At 40.1% G+C, this 27,966-nt stretch overlaps 1 protein-coding gene across 1 annotated transcript; it reads right to left on the reverse strand.

Moving 5' to 3' along the window:
* Nucleotides 1-1,077: 1,077 nt before the first annotated feature.
* Nucleotides 1,078-27,757, reverse strand: LOC148330128 (E3 ubiquitin-protein ligase NEURL1-like). The gene is made up of 7 exons (XM_088305302.1): nucleotides 27,222-27,757; nucleotides 23,601-23,971; nucleotides 22,196-22,517; nucleotides 7,365-8,036; nucleotides 6,146-6,298; nucleotides 5,431-5,556; nucleotides 1,078-4,557 (listed from the first exon to the last, which is right to left on the reverse strand). The coding sequence occupies exons 1-7, from the start codon at nucleotides 27,247-27,249 to the stop codon at nucleotides 4,340-4,342; spliced, it is 1,890 nt and encodes a 629-aa protein (XP_088161428.1). The 5' UTR covers nucleotides 27,250-27,757; the 3' UTR covers nucleotides 1,078-4,339.
* Between the last annotated feature and the right edge of the window lie 209 nt (nucleotides 27,758-27,966).

Consider the following 27,966-nt stretch of genomic DNA (forward strand, 5'->3'; position numbering starts at 1 on the left):
CATTACAAATTAAGCAAATTACAAATAATGGATGGATGGAAACTTAATTGCACACAGTATTATTCATCAATTGTTATCCTTATTCTCACCAGTGTCACGTTTACAATTAAAAAAAAAAATCACATTTGAACTGAATCTTAAAAAAATAATTATATTTTAAATTACTTTGATACACAGTAAAACTGAACACGGATACAATTGTGAATCCAATTCGAATTTCAAATAATTTCAATTAAAAGTGTTGTGAAAAGAACACAGGTAATTTCATTAAAACTTAATTACATCTTAAAAATAAAAAAAAAACATTCTGAAATCAAATTACGTGATGAATATGAAAATAAAAATAACCCCCCAAAAATTGAGTTAGAAGTCAGAAGCCATTAGGAGGTCAAAGGGCAGGTTCACAGACAGGTCTGTGTGCCAAGTTAGTATAAAAGTGTCTGAGAAGTAGTGGTGCCCCTTTTACACACGGGCGCTTGTGTCACTCTATGAGGACACTCGGCCACCTGTTTCATGTCGCTTCATTCTTGTGTCCTGCAGGCTAGTAAATAACAAAGCGGGGCCTGCTCCACATAGCACAAGTCTATAAACAGTCGCTCTGTGACTTACAGCTGTTTACTCTGAGCTTCCCCTCGCCCCGCCTCTTTTAGGCACATCATATGTATATACTGTACAGAAAATGGGCGTTGCACAAGTACTCATGCTGAGCGATTGGGTTTCATGTTCTTCAGATACGACGTGCAGGTTGCCATTGTGCTGCCTTATCTGCTTTATTGCCTTCAACATGTTTCATTGAGTTTGTTACAAGGGAACTTGGGGAAAAAAAGTTTCTTTTCAAGTGATGGCTTATGAACAAAGCAAAATAAGAAAAGTAAAAAAAAACAGAATGAAACATGAATTGTAACCAGAGAAGTTTATATATTTAAAAAAAAACTTTTAAGAGGATAAGTAAAGAATAAAAGTGAATTTGGAAAAAAAGTGTCTAATGGAAAAAAAATGAAGAAAACGAAGACAGCTAATTAGATTGAATGAGATTGTAACATTGCAAATGTAAAAACAAAACAAAAGCGAGGCATGTGCTTTTGAATGTAATCTTTATTGAACAAAGAATAGACTAACTTGAAAAGCACTTCCCTACCTACGTAGCAAAAACACAGCCCCAGATGTCAACCAGCTAATGAAAAAAATAATAAAAACACAAATTCCCTTTCAATTATTTGACAATTTCAAATTTGACTGTAAACAAAAATACCCCCCCAAAAAACAGTTATGATTTCACAGGTTTTGAACTAAGCTAACAAAGCTAAGCAGCTAAACTAAATGTTAGGGATTTAAAAAAAAAAAAAAGCACACATGCTATCTTAGCTGGTAGCTAATCAAGTGTGTCATCATTTACATTTAGTATGACAACAATTTGAATTAGTTGTCAACCAAACAATAAACAATTTGACAACAAAAATAACAACGCTGGCTTAGCTTAGCTTGTGGCTAACCTAGCATGTAACATTTTCAATCCATTTTCCCAAAAGTGTCATCAATTTTTCAGCTAAAATACGCTATAGGCAATACTTTTTGGGGCAATTTTGTGGCCGTACATAAACATAATATGAATTCTTCATAGAAGCTTTGATAAAAATAAATAAACCTGACTAAACCACATTTTATATATAATAATTAATATTATTTCTGTTAATTTCTTGGATGAAAGAAAATACAAATCTGCAGTCTCATTTCAGTTTAGCAGTGCATTGAGTGTTTCAACAGAAATGCTTGAATTTAAGAATAAACATGGCAAATAAATTCAATAAAAAGTGCGTAGACATTTGAAGGGACTTGTCGGTTTACAAAAAGGCACAATAAGTGACAGAAATCATACGATAGAAAACACCCAATTATTTTTCTTGCCGAATTGGGAGTTTGGAACAAAAAGTGCTGCACATTCACCGAGCCGAAGAGGAGAGCAGTCAAGATATTTTTTTTTTTTAGCTTGGGCGCTGATAGTGTAGTTGCATGTTAGAAGAAGTGAATGTCACTCGCTGGACTTGGACCACTATTGCACAAAACCTTTTAGTGTTAGCCTTTGAGCAGCAGGCATCGAACTTTCTGGCAAAAATCGAGTTGGCGCACAAAATTTTTCAGTGGCTCAATTTTGACATACTTTCAAATTAATAAAAAAAAATTATCACAGTGGTAACTGAATGTTTAATTTTACAATTTCAGTCGGTTAGACTAATTTATTAATTTCAATTATTTAATTTTTAATTGTAGTGTATTTTTTCATTTATTTATTTAATTAATTTTAAGGTGAATATTTTTTTAAAAATTGGATTGCGGTTGAAATTTCAGACATAAATTTTAACACATCTGCATTTAATAAAAAAATGATTTCATAATTTTAACATTAATTGATGCATTTTAGTCAAAATGAATGCTGTCCTCTTTCGTGAAATATTGACTTGAAGGATTTTGGGACTCAAAGGCACAAACCTAATTTCAAATGTTTTTTTCATTTACATTTATCATCTTTCACAAAATATTCAATTCCTGGATTTAGACCATATTGCACTTATCACTTAGTAGCAACCATTTAAAAAATGATGTCACCCTACTGTAGAAGTCAGTGTCTCAAATATCCTGTAAGAAATCCAAGCTTGTCATTGGCTGCCCTTCAACATCCTCGCCTCGTGAGGTAACCGAAGCCACCTGTCACTTGTTGTGTCTGCTTGCCTTCTCCTCTCCAAGATGAAGGCAAAGTCCACTTGTCATCCTTTAAAAGCTACTTTCAAAAAAAGCCAGACGGCGTTCTTGATCATTTTGTTTCCTAATTAAAGAAAGTCGTACGTGTCGTGCTTTAGCAGTTGTTTTTAAACGCCAGCAAGGTGACCTTCCAGCACTTTGTGGCTCATTTGCATCCTCCTTGAGTCCACAGCAGCCTTCTCGTACCATCTCAAGCGCACACAAAGTACACAAACCCGCCACATTTGTTTTGAACTCTTTTGAGCCATTTTGCTGATTATTTGGATTTCAGCAGCAGTGTTTATTGTCTGAGCATTCAATGAGTTTTCTAAAAAGAAAAAAAAAAAGAAAAGTCATTCAGCGTCGGTTTTAACGAAAGTGACAAAAATTTTGAAAATAATTACTAGCGAGCATTACACAAAATAATGATACAAGAAAGGAGTTCAGGGCCACATGAATAAGTCCTAGAATTACAATAAATTATATGAATTAAAATTTAAATCCCCCCAAGATAAAAACAATTTGACATTTTGACATCTACGCGTTTCGATTTAATTTCGGCGTCGTCGCGACTTAGATTCGTCATTATTCAAGTGACTATCCAGAGCGCGGCCGTAATTCTGAGGACGGTCTGTCGAATTTCAACTGAGTTAACCCAAAGAGACCAATAAAAACGTTTGCCACAAGACAACTACATTCCGCCATTTACCAATTTCAGGAAAGTGTGTCTTTGCTTTTACCAAGAATCCCTGAAAATCTTAAAATAAATAAAAGATTTTCCACCGAGTTTGGCTCAGCTAGGCTTGATACACGAAAAACGTGACGTTTATGCTGCGATATGCTAAGCTTTCGCTCGCCAAATGGTCAGGTCTAAACACTCCAAATTTTGAAAGGAACATCTAAGTCACTTTCGAAATAGTCTGAAGAGGAAGCGTCTCCCCTCCTGAGATTTCAACCTTCTGCACGAACCAAACATTCTAACATCCCTTTCGCCATTTGCTGTACTTGCGTTTGACTCACTGAGTCTTGTCGCTATCTCCATGTTCATCGCGTTTGCGCTCGCTGTACAACGGACAAGATCAATGCCAATACACTTGTTTCATTCAATTTATATCATTATTGGCTTATTGATTAATGCTCTGAATTTCTTAATTTTACAACCGATATTCTAATATTTGTTACATAAAATTGTAGTCATTTATTTTCACCAGTCTATTTTTTTTTTTATCTTGTAGCAATTATTGTGTCAGCACTGCTTCCAGGGCGTCTATGCAGATTTTCCCTTTTTTTTTTTTTGGTCCAATCAGATTTCAGCCTGGATGTGTTGCCATATTAATGTAATCTGCCCAGGGCCTTCAGAATCAGCAACGCTGGCCAACTGCATTAGCAATGGCATTGCTTCTTCAACAGATCTGAAATTGCGTTGGTGGTTTCTCCAATTGCAACGCGAATGTGGCGGAGAGGCCGGTACCAAATGCACTGCCAAACGGAAGGCTTCTAAAAGCTAACTGGCCCCCTTCCAGAAACACAACAAGTCTTTAGTACTTGAAGAAAACCTGAGTTGATTTTGACAATCCAAAGGCGCCGCGACACGGGCGTCGCCCTACGAACTGCGGTAGGTCTTGATGATGTCTCGGATGGGCTTCCTGCAGATGGGACAGGACGCCTGATCCTGCTTGAGCTTGAGGGCGCACGTGTAGCACAGACACAGGTGGCCGCAGTCGTACAACGCCGTGTCCGCCACGTCGTCGCAGCAAATGGCGCACTCGTCCGAGACGGGCGGGGAGCTCGGACTGGACGGCGGCGCATTTTGCTCCGTTTCTGAATGAGAAGATGAGAAAATCCAAATTGGTTTTTATTGCGTTTGTGCAAACACAAGATACACTTTTGTCTTGTTTAGTGCTGCAGCTCCTTTGCTGTGACCCCTTAAAGGTACATCGCACAACACAGAACTGTTTTAGATTGCACAGGGCAGGTCAATGAAGCAAATTCAAATCGACATTGCGTTGTCTTAGATGAACATATTGTGAAAGAGAAAAAAACAAAAACAAACGAAACATGAAGTGTAAGTGATAACGCTGAAGATTTGTTTGCGTTAGGGCTGAAATCTGATTTGTGACTTATTTTCTTGTGTTCATGCCAATTTTGTGAAGTTGTCGTTGTGAACTCTTAAAAGAAAGTAGTATTGGAAAGTATTGTAAAAAAAAAAATAAAAAAGCTGTCTTGTATATAAATTCATGACTAATTTTCCATTATTCTAGTTTAAGCGTATCCTATAAGACATTCATGTTATATGCATGATGTAATCCAATTTAATTTATTATTTGTTTTTTAATACATGAGTAGAAGAAAAAATAACACAGGTGTTAACAACCTATTTTAAACAGAGATGGCTTTATGTGGCTGCCTACGTGTATTTTTGATACACATTATTTATTATTATTATTATTATTACCATTATTATTATAATTGTTATTAATAATCATAATAATAATACAATACAAATTATATTATTATTATTATTATTATGAAGCATTGATGTGCTCCAGAAAAAAAACTAGTTCAGTTTCCGAATTATTGCAAAAAAATGAATCTAAAAAAATCACAATATTGAGGAAAAATTGTCAATAATTGTCAGCATGGAGCTTTTTTTGGAGAGTTTGCCAAACTACACATTGAGCCGAAGAGACAAACCTGTGAGGGAAGGAGCGCTCAAGCGGTTTTGCCATTTTGAAAGCAAAATGACGTCGGGCTTCGTGAAGGCGGACGAGCGTGAACTAAGGATCGACTGGACGAGTTGTTCCGTGGCGACAGATGAGCCTGATGATGTACGAGAGACATTTGGAGCACAACAAAGTCAAAATCATCGTTAAAGACGTGGAAAAACAAAATTACATTGGAACAAATTGCCTTTGTGTCATTCTTTGAAAACCAGAAAGTGCTGATGAAAAGAAATAGTCACTTTAGGCATTGTCGTTGTTTCTATAGTCTTACGCCCATATATGGTCATCACACAAGACGACATTGTACTCAAGACCCGCTCACACATGGAGGCTCCTTATGAACCTGCCTTGCATTTTTTTTCGCATGTTTACATTTACTTCATCTTGTTCTTCATGGCTGCTTGCTATTAGCTTAGTAAATATTTGACCTGATGTGCAAACAAGTCAGCGTCGTGGATCTGGTTTGTGCACCACTGCTGGTCTTGCACTCGTCACGTGCAAAACCGGGTCACTATTTCAAAAGGTGACTACAGGTTTTAGCACATCCAAAGCATGCGGCAACAATTCTTAACATTTGAAAAGGTTTTGAGCGGCGCCAGGAACTATTTTGTGCGGCAGCGTAATCATATGTCATCACGTGGCGCAAGAAGGCATGCATCATGTTTCTCATGTATCTCCTGACAAACCTGTGGAGGAAGGCTGCCTGGAGTTGAGGGGTCTGTTGGATGTAATGTTGGCCTCGACGGGCGTGTTGGTCGCGGACAAGGGTGATCTCGAACGAGAAGGGATGGACAAGGGGGATCGCAGGGAACCTTGGGCATCCGAGGGGGAAGACAAGCCTGAAAAGATACAACAGACGAGGTTCACAACAGAGCGCGGACGTGCACAACAAACCTAGCAAGCTTCCTTCCGTCTTCTAAACTAATGAATCTAAAATATTTTACATCAAGTACCACCTAAAAACGAAAACACTTGCCTTTTGACCAAAGCTTTTTAGTAAAAATGACTTCAGGCCAAAATGTGAATTTGTGAATGGCAAATTGCGACTATGAACGGAATGGAACGTGATTCCCGCCGTATAAGCGTTCCAAAAAAAAAAAAAAACGATAGAATACTTCGCATTAACAGACCGAATCTGGGCGAGAAGGAGCAACGTCGTCCCATCTGTTCCGTTTGACGGACTCGGTGACACCCAGCCATGACATAACTGTCACTCGCCTCGCTGGCGACACGTTTCCACGGCAACCGCCGGTTGCTAGGCCCCCGGCGTGTGGGTGAGTGTCGCCGCGTCCCGCCGCCCGATCGCCCTCCTTCCCACAGCTGGAGTGGGAAAACGTCTCACAGGATGAGCCTGAAGAGCGGAGGCGGGAAGCCGAGACGTAGGAAGTGGAGAGGAGTGACGTCGCGCCAAGGGGACGCTCGGTGGGTGAACGCCCAGCATCTCCAAGCGCAGCGCAATTACATTTAATAATGCATATGGTGGGCATCCTAAGCAGTTATTATGAGCTAACCCCCTCCTGATAAATAAGGCTGCTAGCAGCGGGAGAGCCCAAGCCTGACAGAAATGACCTCCTAAGCGCTGATGAACGACTACGACAAGAAAAACACACCATGTTGTCCGCATATTTCACATGAAGACGCGATTTTGATGAGCGGCAGGGAAAAGCAGTAACTGTACTGCACTCGGAAAGAATCTTCGGCAATTTACTTTTTAATTTATGGCATCAATACTGTACTATCGTGGAAAGCAATTTAGAATGTTTTTTTCTGGTACAAGCCACGAAGGCTCAAATATTTTACATGGCCAAAATGGCAGCCCCTTTATTTCATACATGACAGCAAAACATCCAGAAATCGTCCCAAAATGTTCCACCACTTTGCAACGAAAAGATGGAGCAAACATACCGAAAATCCTGAGTTGCGTGATGTTTTTATGAGGCGCGAAGAACATCCACAGTGGTCCGGAATTGTCCACGCACAGCTGCACCCCCAGGCTGACGCCATTGCGGGTCACAATGATGTCGCCGGAGGCGTTCAACTCAAAGCCGAGGATCTCGTCATCCAGCAGCTGCGCAGACAAGTTGCTGAAGGCCCAAAACTCCGAACGGTCCAGCAGCCACACCAGATTGGTCGGCAGTTCCTGGGGCCGCAGCGTGGCTGGGTCGCACGCCGTCACGCCGTAAGACAGCTCGGCGGGTCCGGCGGTCTGCAACATCACGAAGACGCTCTCGCCGTGCTCCAGAGGCCGACTGGTGAAGACCAGCGTCCTATCCGGGCCCTGATGCTTCAGCGTCACCGCCGTGTGAGGTTCCGTCAGGCGCACGTGCGTGCCGTGCACGTGGTGAAACCGCAGATCGTCGTCCAGGTGTTCGGGGAGCTCCGAGCACAGCCGTAAGTTTTGAGAGTTTTGTGGCATGTGGTCAGTCCACTGGTGCTCGTTGTGGTCGTCTTCCTCCGGGCCGTCTTCGTACATTTCCCACATGTTGGCGGGAATTTGGCAGTTGCGACCCGTCTGCAACATGAATTGGGAGCGGGAAGACCTGAGCTTTGAGACATCCGGCGCCAGCGTCTGACTGTCTGTGGGGACACAGAAGTACATTGATGTAGAGTGCATAACTGTAGAGTTGAAACATTTGCGGAAGAAAGTGTACAAGTTTTCACTCTCACGGTTACAGCGTATAGATTTTAGGGCTGGGTTAGAAAAAAAAAATTTATCAAATTAAAAAAAATAAAAAAATAAAATCGATATATCGATTTTAATCGAATTTATTTTTCATAGCCCGACATCAATTTATGAAACCATATATCGATACTTTAAATAATGTCTTTTTTTCCGTAAATTAGCGTATCAAAACAAAATGGAAGCAGTGAGGTCAGCACCAACAATTATTAAATTAAAATTTTCTTGCCTTAAGTATCGCTGCCGGCTATTGGCAGCCATAATAAGTATCTGATACTTTCAAATAAGGAAATTTCAAAAAAAGTTTTCAATTTTAAATATCATTCAGACACACATGAGACTGCCGGCTGAGACGTTGCAGTTTCCGGAAGCATTTTCATTCCGTTGCGCGTTGACGTAGGAGCAGCAAGTCTTTCTGTCCTCGATTGCTGTTCAGCGACAGTTTGAGCAACGTTATCGCTACCACGAGGCATTGTACAACTTTAGCTTTATCTGTACTTGGCAATCGGGGAAATGACCTGCTCTTGGCTTTGCGCTTCCGCCTGCTCGAGATGTTCGGTGCCGTAAATCTACTATACATTAAATAATATTATTGGCATTCTCCTTCGGCAAAAATATTCATTAGAATCGTCTCTCTGTTTGACAGTGTCGTGCAGTTTGAAGCACAACTACATGTACAAAGAAGCGCATCCATTCTAATGCACACTCGGTAGCTACGTAACAACGCAAAAGAACAAAGAACAAAAAAAAAAAAGGAAAAAAGATGCAGATGGGGTTTATGTAACGCACATGAGAAAAGAAGACGTGCACAAAGTCAGTGAACGAGCCGAGCTGAGCCTCCCACTCGCTCTCCAATGTGGAGTCTTAAGGCTCCTTTATGGATTGGAGATGCCCGGACATTTTATGACCAGCAACATAAAGAAATAAACTGTAAATAATATAAAATATGGATAGATTTTTTTTAGTGTGAAAATTAAAAATCAATTAAATAATTAATATAAGATTTTCATAATAGTAATATAATTAAAGTTCATACTTTATAATTAAAATGTGGGACTTTTATACAGAAATTAAAGCGCTTTTTAATTTTTAAAAAAAATAAAAACTATCAATTTGCCATTTTATAAATTATAATTACACTGAGTAATAAATAAATTGCCTCTAAGGTACATACAAAATCAGTCATTTGGAATTAAAACAAAAAACTTTAAAATAATAAATTTTAATTTAGATGTGCAAAATAAAATGATATATTTCACTCTTAAAAACAGCATAAATTTAAATAATATACATCGAGATTAAATTGTACATTGTTGCTGTCCTGTGAGAAAAAAACCTTTGTCCATTTTTTTTTTTGTTAACGGGATGTCCGATAAGTGGACACGCCGTTGGCGTAAAAAAAAAAAAATAAAAAGAAAAAAAATGGACATACATGTTTTTCACAGGACAGTGATGATATACAACTATTACAATCGTAACAATTTATTATTAATTCAAATTGTATGTCCAAGTTCAAAAAGTCGTTCCTTTTAACTTAAAATACAATGTAAAACCCCAAAAACGACAAAGTTGGCGCACAAAGCAGGAAGAGACCATGAAAGCGATCCGGCGTTTAAACCAAGGTGTTTACGTTCAGCCTTCAGATGTTGTGTAACGGCTCTTGAAGAGAGTCGCCAGCGGTCTTGATGTTTACATAACAAACGCGACCTCACCAGCAGCTTCGCGTGTTCCTCCTGCTTTTTACGACACCAACAGGCTCGGGACTCCATCTTCCCCCTAATCTAATTGAGACCACTTCAAAGCAGCAACCGCTCAAAAGCCAGGCCAGAGGCTCGCTGGCATGCACGGTGGACACGCAGCCTGATTGAACGAGTTCCTTGCTAAAATTAGTCTGATTGGATATGAAGGCCAAGAGATGAGTGGCAAGTCGTCGGATCTTAGGTTTCCCCTCTGGGAGAGAAAAAAGTGAGGCGGGTGTATTTCAAGGCGACATTTATTTATTTAATTTATTTTTTATTTTTCATTTATTTATTTATTATTTATTTATGTATTTATTTATTTATTATTTATTTATGTATTTATTTATTTATTTATTTTTCATTTATTTATTTATTTATTATTTATTTATTTTTTTATTTTTTTATTTATTTATTATTTATTTATGTATTTATTTATTTATTTATTTATTTTTCATTTATTTATTTATTTATTATTTATTTATTTATTTTATTTTATTTTTTTTTCATTTATTTATTTATTTATTTATTTCGCTAGCTGCTTGTATTGTTGTCTACAAAAGTTTATCGCTTACGTGATAAATTTTGTTGAGAGACTTCCGTCACCTGACACAGTTTCACAATTTCAACGTAACTACAAGTTATATTTGACTACAAGTCACGTGACTGGATAAGCCATATATAAAATGGATGGCTGGACTTAAAAAAAAAAAAAAATAGCTGTCATGCATCTGCCTAAAAATATCGACATGTCAGCCTACAATAAATCCACAAAGAATTTGAGAAAACATTCAAGAGGCAAAATGTGGCTGCAGAAGAAAAAAAAAAAGGAGCAAATTGCCGTTCTTCCAACCCAATCAAACCTGTTAAGAGTTGTTTGCTGTACAAATGATTGTGCACTTTCGAACGCAGCAGGGAAGAAAAAGCAATCATATACAAACAAAAAACATTCTTTACATGTGCGAATCTATTGTATATAGAAAGTTCGCTTAACAACATTTATCGTGGCTCAATTTGGTTTGCTTATTTTATGTGATAATTTACGTCAACATTTGAATTTCCATAATTTGCACATTTTATTTTTATCTACATTTTATTTTTGTCTATTTGACAATCCTGTGCTATTTAAAAAAAATATGAATCCAATGTTACTCCTAAAACTATTCTGTACTTTCACTTGTAAACCACCGGTGTCAAACCCGAGGCCCGGGGGCCAGATCCGAGCCCAGGCATCATTTTAAGCGGCCCGCCAAGGCAAATCATGTGCTTAACCAGCCTTCTCTTTTTGCAACACTGAGATATGAGATATTGCAAGCATTTTTTTTTTCTCACCAATGTCACCTTTAAAATAAAATGGAAATTTATTTCAACAATTATTTACTGGCTTTTGATGTCAAAACTAATTATCTGTGATAATATAAGGCAATCATACATTTATTTTTCCAGGTTCCGGCCATAACTACAATGTGACAAAAATGTGTTTGCCACCCCTTGTTCTAAAGTGACACGACTTTTACTCGAGTACAGTTTTTGACTACTCTAGCCGCTCCTGTTGGTCAGTTGATTGAGGAGGGTGGGAGGGGGCATAGTTCTTCCCCCCTCACTTTTATCATGAAGAGGCAGCACATCTCCGGCCAGCCGCTGATAAAACTGCTTGAACTCAATTACTTCCTCTGCAACGAGTGTCCACAAGCAAGCCTGGGCGTCTTATTATTAGCGCTCTTATCATCTTGACGGCAAGGAGATAACTTCTATCCTCGCCATTATGCTTGGCATTTTTACGTCTTGTTAAGTCCCGCAAAAGCACAAAAGAGGCAACGCAAATAAAGGAAATGTCAAGTGTTGGACTGCGTGGCATTTACACTCCATTCAATGTCGAAGACGCCATCACGGCGGCGTGCGAGGTACGACGTTCTCATGTGACCCACATCAACTTTGGATTAAGGAGTCCAGACAAACAAACACGCCGGATACACCTGCTCAAGTCTGGAGCTTCCAGTCAACGACAAAGTCTGAGAAAATCATCACAAACATGAAACGTGAAATTCGTCTTAGCCACATGGCTAAAGTGACGCAAACACGTGACATTTGGGGAGAATTAAGCTTAACGTGTCACCATAGTTAAGGTAAAATGAATGGAATGTTCCTGGATGCCAAACGGGTAATCGGGATCCAATCCAGATGAGCGGAGGTTGCAAAACCGGCTTCGGATTGACAAAATATTTGGTGGACTAGATTTGGATTTGTTTTGATTCACCCAATGACAACAAATTGAAGCGGTTATCGCCAAATTGCAGACATGACCACAAGTTGAACGTTTAATCTATTAATGGGAAGATGATAATATATAAATATATATATTAATATATAAATAATTGTAAATGGTAGCGTCACCTCAGCTGATTCCAATAAAAATAAATTAACCAGAAATTTACCTTAAAATGTACTGGAAATTGACCACGCCGAGAAAAAAAACACAATAGAAATTTAGCAAAAATGAACCAAATATGTAATCGAAATTGACCTAAAATATAATGTAAAAAAAAAATACTGTGAATCTACCAGAAATATGCCGCAAATTAAACTGTATGTATTGAATATTTATCAAAAATGTACCATAAATGTCTCAGAAATTGACGAGAAATTGACTGAAACCTATCCAGAAATGTACTGACATATATTGCTGTACATCTTTGTGGTTTCCATGGTTACTAAACCAAATTAAATTAACTAAATTCTACAACATGATCCAGGAATGCTTTGAAAGCACGTTGAATGAGTGAAATTAGAACAGCTGCGCCTTTCAGAGTGCCGTCCGCTCATTTCCAAAGCAGCCACAAAGAAAGCCACGGCAGGTTAAGCACTTAACTTCCGAGGATGAAGTAGTAAATATAATGGCAAATTATGTTCTACGTTGGCGAGTTAAATAAATACCTGAAGCTATTGACGGGTTCAAGAAGAAAGGGAGAAAGGGGAGAGAGGTGAAAGTGCACGGCTGCATTGAAGATGATGAAGCTTCTCAAACTCGTGAGAAAAGATCAATTCAAGTTGCAGAACGCATACCAGACAAAAGTCAACAATCACGTTTCCTTGAGCTTTGCAGCTTGGGAAAAGTCAAGAATAAAAATAATAGACTCGCTCCACCCTCGACGAACGTTAACAACCAAACAGCCACAAACTGGAAGAACCTGTTTCAGCCGAGGGAAAATGATGCCAATAGATTTCCAGCAGGAAGTCAAACGACAAACTGCGTCGTGACGATGCAAGCAAAAAAAAAAACTGGCATGGTAGCTAGCACCAGTTCTTTGAGACAAAAACCACTTGACACATATGAAAGAAGTCCAACATAAGGACTGTTTGAGAAGCGATACTAGAAGAGGAACCTCCACCAAGGCTTCCAGATAAAGGGCAGCTACAATTAGGGCAATGCAATTAATCGAAATTTAATTACGATTATTACACTCAATGGCATAATCGTAAAAAAAAACGATTGTTATACAGAGTATATATTGTAATATCTATAAAACAATTATACTCACTTTACAATGTTTAATACTATAGTGGGCTATACTTGAGTTCAAAACTCCTGCGATCTATTATTTTTTCTAATTTAACAAGGAAACAATACTCAAATTTATACAATTGTGTTTTGTACCAAAAAAATCGTTTGAACAAACGTGATTTCATTTATTACTCTTAAAATTGCGATGAATATTTTTTCATAATGAGCAGCCCTAACGACAATTATACAGACAGACGTGATTGAAACCCGCGCAAAAGCACAAATATAGTCAGTTGCAGAAGTTAAGTTGACGTGGACACTGAATGATTTTATTTAATTGAAATTGTAAACACAAAAGATGCATCGTGTCAACGTCCCAATATTTCTGACCGTGGCTGGAGCCTCCTAGGTGGAGGTAATAATGTGCCGTTTTGATTGACGCCAACATGTTTCATTTTTCATCGGAGCGAGAATGCATATCGGGGCTTGTCCAAACCAATTTCCACATTCTAATACCAAATATGTGTTGGAAAGTTTTCGAGGCACCAAATGTGCCCCGGTACACTTTGTTCCTTGGCCCGGTGCGGCAGGATTAGGAGCTCTACGAACAGAGTGGGAGGTGCGCCGGTGGAGCGAAGACCTCACCAAGGCCGTTTGCATTAAACAGCGTCCATGTGGGGATTTGCGCTAAGTACGCATGCCTGGGAGGGGGCGGTTTGAGGGGGGGCGATCCTAGGAGTGATGTCATCTGTCATGAGAAAGCAGAGCTGGGTGGAGCAGAGGGGTGTTGCCTGAAAAGGGAAGGGGGCTTATAAAGGAAGAGAGCGAGAGGAGGCACTTTGGGGGGTGGGGGGGGCATGTTATGAGCTTTTGAGGATGGAAATGATTGCACACGGACAAAAGTCCCTCCAGTAGAGTCGCGGGGCAGTGCCACATGTTGTGGACGTGATGAGGTCACAAGTCGGTAAACACAATAAGCTGCGCTCATGTGAAAGTGATTAGCATCTTCCCTGTACAGCAAAGATCCAAAAGTGACAAGCTTCATTAGCATTTCAACGCTGGCTCACCGAGAGTCCGCCAGGACCTGTCAAATCCGAGCAGCTGCCCCGCTAGCGGAGTTGATTTTGCCTCGACAAATCGAGGCCAAACCCTGACATCACTTGAAATAAAACTCTTGTAAATACATACAGGGGGATTCTCCGTTTATGATGGCGTTCTGGTCCTACGGTGCCAATGAAACTTGTCGTCGGAACTCAACGCGGTTGATGACGAACCTACGCTAACGCAGTAGCTAAGTTGTTATATTTGTCCATAAAAAAAGAAAAAATAAACCCAATTTTTTTTTTATATTGCAGATTCGTTTAACTCTCATTCACGACCAGCGGAGTTAAAAAAAAAAAAAAAATGGATCTTTGACGTCTTTAGCCGTCAATGGTAGTAAATGAGTTAAGGGCCTTTTCCAGGTATTTATGTGTCGTATCATTTTGCGCCACAATTGGGTAGGCAGAGCAACATCGCCAACTACTGGCCTGGCATGCGTTTTACAGCTTCTTCAGATTTCAGTCAGCTTGTCCAGGTCGTTTTGCCTTTTCGACAAAGTCTAAAAATGGTTCTGTTTTCGCAAGAATGTCAGTTTTAACAGCCATTTTATGTGTTCGTTACTTCATATTTGACTCTCTGTGCACCACGAGAGACACATGGGAGCAGTAAGCAGCTATTCTGAGATTTTTTTTTAGATTGGGATGCGCATGTAAAGGTAAAGACTTGCTGCAAGTCTAACAGACAACGCGTCTACTCAGACGATGATTTTTTTACCCAAAAAGGGTATCAACGTGGGCGCCAAGTGTCCTCTCTCTGGACCCGAGGAGAGGTTACAAGCTTTGGTTATTTCCTTAAGTGGAGAACTTGGGAAAGGCTCTTTTTTTTCAAATTCTGGCAGATCTAATCAGGTTTAAATATCCACTCCCTTGAAAAGAATGTTTTTTTTCCCCTCTTATTCTTCTGAGTAATTGCTGTGATCAGACACTGAATGTTTACACAACTGAGAGGAACAACAATGCTTCATTGTTATTTGGCATCATTGGATGAGATTTGAAGAAAACGGATTACTGATTGCACCATATTTGCCTTTCTGTCTGACTGATAGCAGTTTGCCTTTGGCTGAAAACACACAAGATCGATGACTTTACGTGTGGTGACAACACCACTGAAATGTACACTTTCTTGTTGTTGGAGACTTGCGATGGAACAAAATGGAGACATTTATGTTTTTCCAGTGTGTCTTTATTTGACGACTAGCTAGCGTCTAAAAAGTGGAACCTTTGCATTTATAATAAATATTTTCACCTTCCAACGACAACAATAATAGCTTTGATTTACTGTGCAGTGCAGTTGTAGTTAGTTTTCGTATTAGTTTTTTTTTTTTTTTTAAAGAAAATGCTTCAAAATATTTTGATTAGTTTTTGTTTCATTTTTTTCCCCAAAAACTACAGTTGTAGTTAGTTTTAGTATTAGTTTTATTTTATTTATTTAAAAAAAAAAAAAAGAAAACATTCAGCTTTTGTTTTATTTTTATCCCAAAAACCACAGTCATAGTTAGTTTTTCTTCCGTGCGACAAACATTAAGAGGACTACGACTTCCTGACGGCTGTCCGACCTTTTCTTCCAGGAAATGTACGTGCCATTTAACATTGAAAGAAATGCTTTTAAAATCAACCACAAAGGATCGTGTATGATATTAATTGCCAAAGATTAGAGTTAGTTTTAGTTTTGTCGGCGGAAAGTGTAATTTCAGTTCATTGAAGTTTCTAAACCCTTTTATTTGATATTTTATTTTCTTAATGAAAATGTTTTTTCAATTTTAATATTTCGCTAGTTTTCATTGCGTGACAGTAAAGACGACCGTAATGGAAGCTTCCAGTAGACATCCGACAGAGAAATCAGGGTGGTAAAGTTTTCAAGATAATGCAGAGGATAGTCTGGATCAATAAAAACGTGTTTGTATTTTACTGTTTCGCATATCATCTTGTTCATCAGTGTGTCCTACGATTTCTTGGCAACCAGCCCATGGCATGCCCCGCCTCTCGCACAATCAGCGCCAACAGGCTCCAGTTCTCCAGCGACATGAGGACGAGCAGTCATAAAAACGGATGGCTGGATGGATAAAGAGTTTAGGTGGTCCGCAAGTGACCGACAAGGTGACCCGCTATTGTATCTTGTACCAGACCTCTCTATATTTAAAACCTTGTTATCCCTCAAACAAACACGTGACGAGCCAAGTAATCCCTTATTGACACGCGAAACAATAAGCAAGCCGACGCCAGTCAACGGAAATAGAATCAAAGAACAACGCAATGTCGTCGGATTGACCTTGTTTATGTTGGTGTGCCACGCAAAGCTGTCCTATATCACTCGTCTGTCGGCATGATCCAGTTTGCAATTCTGAGGTCGCACCCACGCTAACATTAATAAACGCGCAAAGGCGCAAAAGTATCGGGTCACTGCACCAAAATACCAAGCGGGCCTCCGATGAAACGTCGTCTTTCATAGGCACGATTTGATTTGTTGCCGCTGTAAAATTGTTTGGTGAGACCTGTCAATCGTAATGGGAGGCTGGGACAGGTTTATGGACAACATTTATAACAGCGTTAACGGTTCCATCCATAAAACGTTTAAAAGCGGTATAAATTTAACAATGCATTTATTGTTGCGGTTCCAGAACTGCACTGCATCATAATTAGAAGATAGTCCACAGTTTGTCCATGTCATGCGTGGCTTAAATACGGGAAACAAAGTACAATTAAAATTGGCCACTTTCATAAAAGCTCTTACGGCAGACTGTAGCGCTGAACTTTTTTTTTTATAGAAATGCGTGAGAACGATAAACTGTAATGCTGCAGAAGTAAATGAAATGTTACAATTTATACTGTCGAATCGGAGAATTGGAACGTGACCAATTAAATGCTGAATTTTAGTAGCTACTACTATAATGAGAATTGCTAAAGGGCTAGCATGCTAACAGTTGCCATGCTTATAGCAAGGAAGAAAACTGAGTAACAAAAGCCCCAACACAGATCAGGAAATAATCTTTGTCCGTGTACTTTTAGATCTTTTTCCTGTTCAAATGAAAAGCAACAACATGCTAACACACTAGCAGTTTTTTTACACTGTGCCCTTTAAAGACAATTTCAATTACCATTTCAAATGAAAATTGATTTGATGCTAACATGTTAATAGTTGCTATGATAACAGGTAACAAGATAGCAACCTGAGAAGCACATAAGGACTTCTGGAACGACAATTCATAAACTGCTAACAGGCTAACAGCTGCAATGCTAACATCTAGTAAGGAAACAAAATTAGAAAAATCACTAAGAAAGCTCAAGAAGGAAACAACATCGTTCCCAGCATTTAAATTCTTTCTAATTAGGATTGTTATTGCCATGCTAATAGTTGCTAAGCTAACATACAGAAAGATAGCAGCAAAAACTCAAGAGTTGAACCTAATGTTCCGGCTGGTGAGTCGATAGGTAGTCCCAAGACAGCTATATTTATGACTCCCAAAACTTTCCTCGGCAAACTTCCCATCACGGTCTCCTGAGGCATAAAAAAGACCGTTGGGATTCACTGTACGAGAAATAAAAATAAAAGAACACAGCAGGTTATCTCCTCTCCAGTTTCAATATAATGACTGATGTCCTCACCTTCGCCTTCCTCACCTGAGAGCTAAGAAAGACCCGTTTGGATTCTTCTCCACACTTCAAGAGACAAGTTTGATTTCGGCCTCGCGGACCACTGCCGCCGCCGTCTCAGTGATCAAGTGACTCATCCACCTCGACTCAACAAACTCCCAGCGGAGTTTCTTGCATCCATCAAAAGATGCGGTTGACTTACAGGTCTTATGTAACTTGGCAGGAATCCATCATGCGTGTATGAACCGGTGTGATCTTCCGGGACTTCTAGACAAACACTCGCAGCCCGACAAAAAGGCATTATATTTCTTTTTTTTTTTTTTGTGACAACAGGAATGTATAACATTCCCACATGTGTGCCACTTTAGGGGAATGAAACTGAAAGTAGCATGTGACCTAATTTACTGAACCAAACTCAAACTAACAAAAGTGTTTCTCAATGCAGTGAAAACCTGTTAGTTTTTTTTTCTTTTCATAAGTTTTACCCCTCTCAGTCAATTTAAACCCATGTAAACATAATACAAACACTTTTCAAACACATTAGAGAGTTGAACAAGCATGAAATGTCTAGAAAATACTGTACATGCTAACGGCTCTTCCTCTGAGCTAGCTTAAGTGGCTAAAACGGTGACACAAAGAGTACATGGAGACTTTTCTGTAATCTTGATTGAAATCATTCTGATAAGATCTCTGGTCAACTGTTTACATGAGTCGTGATCTAGTCCGACCAGCCGCTTAATTACAGAAACCTCGAAAACAAGCTGTCACTGAAAATAATGTCTCAGCACCGTTATGCTAATGACGCCTTTTTTTTTTTTTTTTTTTTAAATAATTGTAATGACTGATGACAGCCAGGCACCTTCGCTCGAGTAGAGTCACAAAAGATTGCGCGGATGCATTTTTGCCACAAAGCGCATGAAACAAACATAAACCACATAGCGCACTTGAAGGGACGCTTTTGCATTGGCTTTTGTGTTTCCGCCTGGATGCTCAACGGGGCTGTTGGTTGTGCGCAAAAAAAAGCACACAAGGACCTCTTACCATTAACTGACATGAGTGAATAGTTGATGATGTAAGGCATTTCTCCCCAAAGGGCTCAAGTTTGATTTCTGCGGTCGAACGTCGCTTCCTCCATTACGCAATGAAATTTCCGCTTTCAGGCCAGCTCACCGACCTCAGGTTGAGTCTTGACTCATTGCACGGCCACCAGGCTTTCCTTAAACACTCCTCGGTTGCCAGATTAGCTTCATTAGAGCATATGTAGTTTTGGGAGAAACAAAAAAAAAAAAACAGACGCATCAATAATTAAGCTTGAATGATTTTTGTGAGGTTGCTCGGGATATAAAATATGACCAATTGCCGTTGGTTAGAGAAATAGTTCTAAAAAAAAAAAAAAAACGAATGAGAGGGATGTGATTAGATGATAATATTGTATCACTGCTGCATATAATGGATTATAACGCGACTAAAATATTCTGCTGGGACATTACACATGCTGAATTAACTTTGTATCCCAGAAGTGTTCGTGTATTCATTAAGATTTGCCCTATTCAATTATGTCGGTCCAATTAAAAGCATGTATCTCGAAATATTTTTAGCGGAAAACAGATTAAATGGACAAAAAAGTTGCTTTTTGGGCCGCAAAAATATATTTGACTTGAGTGGCTGCCTATCGTTTCAACTTTAAATGCCGTAACTGTTCATCTCTTCTCTTCTAGTTTTTTTCTTTTTTCAATCAGAAAAATGGACCGCAACATTCCTTTCAGAAACGAGAAAAAAAAATGGAGCAACTTGCTTCTCATTGGACCACAACGATCCGCTTGACTATTGCACCAGCTCGTTATTTTTCAGACAACTTTGAGGAGACTTGGAATTGTGTTTGCCTACTTAATGTCTCACTCACCCCATGCTTAAGTAAACATTTTTAGATCTCTTCCACAATATTTCGTGGGCATGTTGTACCTTTAACTAAGCAGACTTCAAATGCTTTCCCTTGAAGTTTTTTTATTTCCTTGATGGCCCGAGTCCATGAAGCCCACCCAAAACTATCAGCCGCATTCATCTCCCATCTCAAGTAGAACTAAGGTCATCCAAGCCGGGCAATTCTCTCCACTCCTTCGTTCACGCACAGAGCCACGCTCCATTTGTATCCCCCTGAAAACAACTGCTGCGGACGTGGGCTGATTGTCAGATTGCATCGCCCGCAGCAGGTGGAAAGCGGGCCGATTCTGGCAGCTGGTCTAGTGTTTGCGAGCGGACGCCAAAAGCAATCCCAATGTTCTGCACATATGCATGTTTGCAAATCTTTTTCAACAACCATGTGCTTGCTACCAAAACAAAAGACTTTTGAGAGCTACTCAATGAAAATGTTTACAAACATAGTGATGATTTATTTAAGTTAAGTCTCGCATATGTTGACTAATGACAGATGGAGCGATGGTTTCAGTTGGATTAAATCAGAGGATGATGGAGTCAGACAAGACAAGCTCTGGCTGTGAAAAAAATTGACATGTGTACACTAGGGCTGGGTTTAAAAAAAAAGAATCGATATATTGATTTTAATCGGGTTTTTTTTCATCGATATCGATTCATTAAAATATAAATCGATAATTTTAATGATGTCTTTTTCCCCATAAATTTACATGACTTCGTCAGGTGAGATCTTGTCACCACGCAAAAGTAGCGTATCAAAACAAAATGGCAAGATGAGTTTATTGTTTTGATATAATCACGTTTAATAAAACGTACATGATTAATGTAACGGCCTGGGCTTCAATTCGTAATGTAAATATAAATATTTTTACTAATGCACCTAGTTACCGCAAGCTGTTTGTACCAATTGGTTCTGCTGAAAATGTTTTCCATACGTAAGGAAAATGCGTATTGCGTGAAATCCTTGATTGAATCGAAAATTGATCAAAGTGACTCGTGAATCGAAAATCGAATCGAATCAAATCGAGCCCTTGTGTATCGAATCAAATGGATTTTGGAAATTTTAATCGAAACACACCCGTAATGGCTTAACTCTTTGGACTTTTGCGTTTATCAGTTTCAATTAAAAACAGCCTTATATTAAAAAAAAAAAAACACACACAAGCATGCATTGAGGAGATTACGTTGCTCAATAGGTTCGATAGATTTCAATTGACCTTTCGCTTCTGTTTAATTGAACAAAACTTTGTTTTCCACCTGGCTGCAGTTTAATTGGAAACAAACTCTCATGCACACCAAATGCACCGCTCCAAGACTTCATCAAGGTGCTCTTGGTACAAAGTTTCAAACGCATCCTAGCGTGGTTCAACGTCTGACGTAAAAGCGACACCAACAGTCGGGATCATTCTTAGCAATAGACCTGAAGTCACATTTTGATCCCAAGAGTCAGACATTCCACAGCCTTGCGAGTAAAAAAAAATAAATAAAGAAATAATCCCTCGCAGAGCTGACATCAGTCCTCTGAGCATGACTAACACACTTCACTCGTTCTTGGACAAGAGCTGCGAGTCAAGCAGCAGCGCAAGGCCGGCGAACCTCAGAAAGCCGCCGGATAGCAGGAAGGCCAGCGCCAGATAGCACGTGCCGCTCGCTTTCAACCGCGCGGCGAGAAATAAGGTTTAATGGTTTGAACTCCAGCGTAAAGGAGGCCCTTCTATTTTTATTTGCAGTGTCGACAGCCTCGAATTCGGAGATGAGAAGCAGAGACGTTCTCGGAAAGGCTTATAAATACGTGCTGGGAGAGTTAGACAATGCAACGCTTGCATTCTTTTTTATTTTGCATCTTTTTTTTTTTTTTTTTTTTTTTTTTTTACAAAATGGGGCACAGCTGTTCCTTCATAAACGCTTCTCCAAACCAACTTCCGAGAAGTGAATCAGTGAGAAGATGGCGACTGCAGATGACCCGATGGCGGCGTTTTCTTTCATCCTGCAACCCTTCTTTGAAAAATCCCTTCAGGGTGATTTTCTTGTGACTAACAAAGGGGGCGTTTACAATCTAACTAATCTCCCACCATTTTTCCACAGAGCTCTTGTGGCGGGCACGAGGAAGGTGGGAACAGCTGTAAATGCGTACAAAGCATCCAACGACCATGTGTTTGGAGTGAAAAAGCAAGGTAACAGTGACGTGAACTCACCGAGAAGTTGGACTCCCTTGGTCTTTCCGTAGACGTCCACGAGAAGCCACAAAGGCAGATTGGCGCTAACCTGCCTGAATAAGCGTTTGGGGGTGCTTTCGTTGATCCGGTAGAGCACCCGGCCCTTTTTGGTCACCCAGATGGATATGATGGTGTCGCTATTGAGAAGTTCTTCTGGTAAAGGTTTGGCCCAGTAGCCGCTCTTTGAAGCCAGATCTGGACATGAGTACCTTGGCAAGTTTTTGGGGTTCATCCTTAACGGGTCTTGGGTAGTAAAACCAATCCGGAGAGCACCCTGCCAGGCCTGGTGGGTATGCGTGATCTGGGGGGGGTGGGGGGGGGGGGCACATTAAAATTATAAATTGTACAGTTTGGCACCGACAATTTGTAAACATAATGAGCTTGAGCCTAAACGCAAATGTTTTCTTATCGGATTGTGCTTGCTCTACAAGATGACAGCGTTCCTCTCCCTTTTCGAGACATAGATGGCCTGATAGCAGAAATGGAAACTTGCGCTGAGCCGCCTCTTTGGCCGACACAAATACAAAAGTGAGAAAACACAAGAGGAGAGAAAATAGGTGAGAAGGCGAGTGGGTGTGAAGGAAGATTTTCTCTCTCTCAAATGAAAAAAAAAACAATTGCTATTAATCCTAATAATGCAGCACAGAACCACAAAAAAGACTGTTGGTTTCATTAAGAACTGGGTGAATGGGTGATGTTGGAATTTTTACGATAGACAAATGTTGGAGGATAGATGATAGATACATGAATGGTTGAGCTGAAAACGGGATGGAAAAACTGCATGGTTGGTTGATGGATGGATGGATGAATGGATGGATGGATGAATGGATGCATGGATGCATGGATGGATGATGAAGGATGGATGATGATGGATGGATGAATGGATGAATGGATGCATGGATGGATGATGAAGGATGGATGATGATGGATGGATGCATGGATGGATGGATGGATGATGAAGGATGGATGGATGGCTGGATGGATGATGATGATGGATGGATGGATGGATGATGAAGGATGGATGGCTGGATGGATGGATGGATGGATGGATGGATGGGTTTGATGATGGGCAGGTGAAACAGGCAAATGCAGGTTGATGGATGGCTGGATAGAAATAGAGGGATGATAGATGGGACATGATGGATGGACATTTAATGGAAGATGATTTCAAAATGGTTCGACATTTTCTGATGGATGGAGGGGTGGCTCGACGTGTTTGAGGATGAGGGATGAAGAGACAAGCAAAACTGTTGATGGATGAATGGACAAACGGATGGATGATAGATGGGCGGATAAAGGGATGATGGCACATCATCAGATGGAAGCCACCAAGTAGACAGTGTAGGCGTGTTGCCGTAGAAACACAAAGCAAGATCTGGCTCACCTTCAGCCGGACCACCTCGTTGACGGCCACGCATCTGTCGCTAAAAACGATGGCGTTGCAGAAGCTCCCTCTCCTGCTGACGATCTTCTGCGACTCGTCTATGCAGATCTGCGAGCCCTTCGCCGTCGGGTGGAAGCGCAGACGGGGATCGCCGTGCGAGAGCCACGGCTGATAGGCCGTCAGCCGTGCATGCTTGCCGTGACGCCAGGTGGTCGGCAAAGTCAAGTTTGGACCCGAGCAGTCTACGTGGTGGTGGTGGTGGTGCGAGGGGGGTGCAAGATCCGAGAAGGGAACTGGGCAGTCGTGGGAGTGTTTGTGGTGAAGTGAGGCAGACGGAAGAGCTGTGATGGGAACCGATCCATGCAGGGGATCTGGAACACACAATTAATGGAGAGACGTAACGACCACTCAATTCCCGATTCAATGCGATCTTCAGTTCCTGATTTTGAGTCAATTCTTTTCTTTTTTTAATAGAACAAAAGATGTGAACTGCCGCGAGAGTAATTTTTTGTAAACTTGCAAAACAAAAAAAAACAACGAATCATTTTGACTGTTAAACTCCATTTTTGGCTAATCAGCGTTTTCTTCGTTCCAAAACTAAACCAAATTAACTAAATAAATACACAATAGATTTGACTTTTATGACAAATCTGTTTGTGATGAAAATTTGCATATCGAGTCTTATTAATTTTTTTTTCCATCGATGCAAGTTTTAAGCAATTCAAATCGATTTTAAATCGATTTTTGTCCAATTGTTACGTTCCTAAATTATTGTTAGATCGACATCTGCATCACTACACAGTTATTTTTATTTTGGAGATACATTTCAGATAAATCCGCAATAGGTGGAAATCTGCAATATAAGAGACCGTATAGCATATGTTTGAAAACATTTTTCCCCTCCTACATGATTTAAACACATTTAAACTTATTAAAACACTTGAATCCAGTTACTCCAAAATCTTGTATTTAAACTTGTTTGGCTTTGAAAACAAACACGCTTTTCATTGGCATCAAAACTGTAAAACTAGCCAGTGCGACTAATGTCCTTCTCATGTGAATCAAGACGCTTGGAAATTCCAATGACGACGCCGCTTGTGCATTGCGATTTCTTTTGTGTTGTTGACAAGTTCTCATTAACGTGTCAACGTTGACGTCTCATCAACAAACACAAAGATAGCCAACCTGAAGCAGGAAGCCAAACTAACATTTCTTCATGTTTTGACGCGCGCACGCAATTTCTTGGCTTTTGCGAGACCTTGCAAAACGTCAAGCCATTTGCACCCTGGAGACAAATTATCAATCAACCCCAAGACAGCCGGGATCACGAAAGGCTGATTGTGTGCCACTTCACACACATCACTGTTTCTATTCCAAGAGTGAAATGCGGCAGATTAACACGTGCAATTTGGACGGTCGACATTTAATCTCCATTCGGCTCGTTGGCCAAGAATCACAATCATCCGTAGTGCATTTCGAGCTCTCTTCGCACGCTTTTTCTTCTCTCCAGAACAAGGCTCATTTGTCCCGGTCGTAGCCACCATGAATACTTCCGCCATACTGCATGTGTGAGATCACGTTGTACGTCATGTCTCGTGGAAAACAAAAGACTGTGGGCGGACAATTTAATGAAAGATTTTGCTACTTAACGCACCACCAAACACAATGCCGACATATCTACGTTGACACTTGAAACGGTTGAAAGCATTCTGGTCGAATACGGTTTATGATAATACCATGTCATCGATCTATTTTTAAACTCACTGAACAAGTTGGGTTCACTTTAGGTCAATTGAGAAACAAAGACACGCATTAGATAGTCGTCCGTCCGAATTGTGACTTTACAGTAAAGGAATGCTACTTGACTGCTAAGTGAATCAAGCTTTCGATTCCAAAGGAAACATGAACCTGAGTACCAAATGGTCGAGTGAACACGTTCTAATTGTGTACTTTTCTTGATATACTGACAGTAAAATACATCTTAGGTCAGATGATTACGATTTCGAAACATGGAAATTGCTTCAAGATTTTATTTGGTTTTACGTGACGTTTGATAATACCAGTCAAGTTAAAAAAAAAAGGAAAATTGATCTTTGACGTCTTTAGCCGTCAATGGCAGTAAACGAGTTAAGTACAACTTGGTGGTACTTTTAAGTGTTCTTATTAAATATTTATTATGGCGCTACGCATGCAATGTGGCAATGATTAGGTCACTAAAATATTAAATTTGACAGCATTAATCAAAATTGATGCTCAATTTTACGACTTCATTTTACTACTTTGCTACCTACTGAGGTTTCCAATGTGAGGACATCGGCTGCTATTTTTCAGGTGCACCTCCAAGACGCACATAATCCCCTTGTTTACATCACACTGAGCCGGCGGTGGATTTAAAAATGACAAACACGCAGGGTGAGGTCGGACACAAAGTGATTGATGGCCCCTTGAGAAGGAACAATAAGATCAAAAAGACCTTGAGAGCGATTTTTGAGATGTGCAGTTTTGGGTTCCAGAAGGATGAGAGGGTGCCGTCTGGCGGCCTAGAATTTCCAACACAGAACCGATCTCGCGACTCAACACCAACGCGGCTTGGAAGTGAAATTTGGCAAGGATGGAGTCCATCTGTTTGTCTGCTTCCAGCTCTGATCGGTAGTTAGCTTCCTCAAGCTAACTGATGTTGTAAAGTAAAGCTACATGTCAGATGAGATCGGACAGTTGGTTTGCATTAAAACAGCAGCGCCGTTTTTTTGTTTTTTTTTTAAACAGCAGCGCCGTCATACACATGTATTTAGCGATTGTGACGTCATCTTAAAGCGCAAAAGGGCCATTTTAAATTGTAAACTTCAAGTTGAACGTTGGCTTCAGTCAGCGAGTCTGTGTGTGGAGTGACTGGCATATTTTGGGAATGAAATGTATCAGCGATTGTCATCCTTAGCACATCGACGAGAACATTACATCTTATGTGAATATGTAGCTGCCATGCTGTGCAGTTTGTTTATTACCAATGAGAATCTCAATTGCCTTGGCTGGAAAAGACGGTTGGGTAAAAACTATCAACAAGACACTTTTCTAACTGCCACTGGGGGGGGGGGGGGGTCAATAGAAAAACATGTTTATGTAAACATTTAAAAAAAAGTGAGCACAGGCGACGTAACGCAGTTAAAATATATCAAGAAGCAACGAAAAACCACTCAACCCAGTACGATGTAGCTGTTTGATTGCAACCCATTATCAACAACTATGAAGCCTCATAAAGCGAAAGCAAACTTCAAAAAACAGTCGGACTATAAAACAACAAAGACAAGTTTCCGAGCAACTCTTACGTTTAAAAAAAAAAAAAAGTCAGCACATGCGAAGGGGGAAAAAAAGAGTGTATGATGACACCGTTTAGGAGTGTTTCTTATTGAGGAAATGTACCAACTTGCATTTCAGGAAAGCTCTCTTTGCAAACCGTCACGTGATATGCCAAAGTTGCCTAGCAGACGTTAAAACTAGCTTCTTCATTAAAATGTCACACAGACAAGGCTGACGAGAACAATAATACCGTTCCAAAAATTATAATAACAACAACAATAATGATGAATGTGATTTAAAAAGAATAATCTCATGATTTGGACTTACTATTGAGTCTGGTGATTTGGCCCCCCATGTCTGCTGCTGGACGCAAGGTGCGTTCACGGTCCTCTCTGCCTGGAATTTAGCAGCGCATCCACGACAATCGCTTCCCAACGCGCCTTTGAATGTTTCATTCCACCTACGCACGCACGCGACGTGTTTTCAATGCAAGCCGATGGCGCTGCCGCACGTAGTGTCCACGCTCGTCGCGAAAAAAAAAGAAAGCTTAAATAGCCTCACACAAGGAGTGCACATGCTCCCTTGCATGTATCATTTGCATAAAAGGTGCGAGTGGAGGTGGAGCCAGGCGGGAAGATCCATTTCCAAGCGCGCACGCTCCATGCAACACTCTTAAAATGACAGAAAGGGATGTTTTCGACGGATTGGAGTCTATTTCCATTCAGGAAGTGTTTTAAACAGGAGCTCGAGCGCCTCGAATGAAGACGACGCCATCACAGTGAAGCTGCCCCGAGGGAACTAGTTGCAAGAAATGTACGTTCTGCAGGCTGTCAAGAAGAGCATGCCAAAAGCAGCAGGTGGTTCTATAAATCCTGAAGTTTATTCTAGGCATGCAAAACTTTGAATGGACTTTATTTCACGTAAAAAAAATGCTATCCCAATTCCCAACCAGGAAAAGTTCCTACTCCCAAATTCAAACAGACAACGATGCATTCTGACTTGATAAAATATGACCGCACTCACAGAAACCACCAAAATCCCGCTTAATACAGCCTATATTAATTCTATTTAT

Source organism: Idiotropiscis lumnitzeri, chromosome 9, assembly GCF_059441095.1.
Source record: "Idiotropiscis lumnitzeri isolate Australia: NSW breed Sydney's pygmy pipehorse chromosome 9, RoL_Ilum_1.0, whole genome shotgun sequence".
Lineage (NCBI taxonomy): Eukaryota > Metazoa > Chordata > Actinopteri > Syngnathiformes > Syngnathidae > Idiotropiscis > Idiotropiscis lumnitzeri.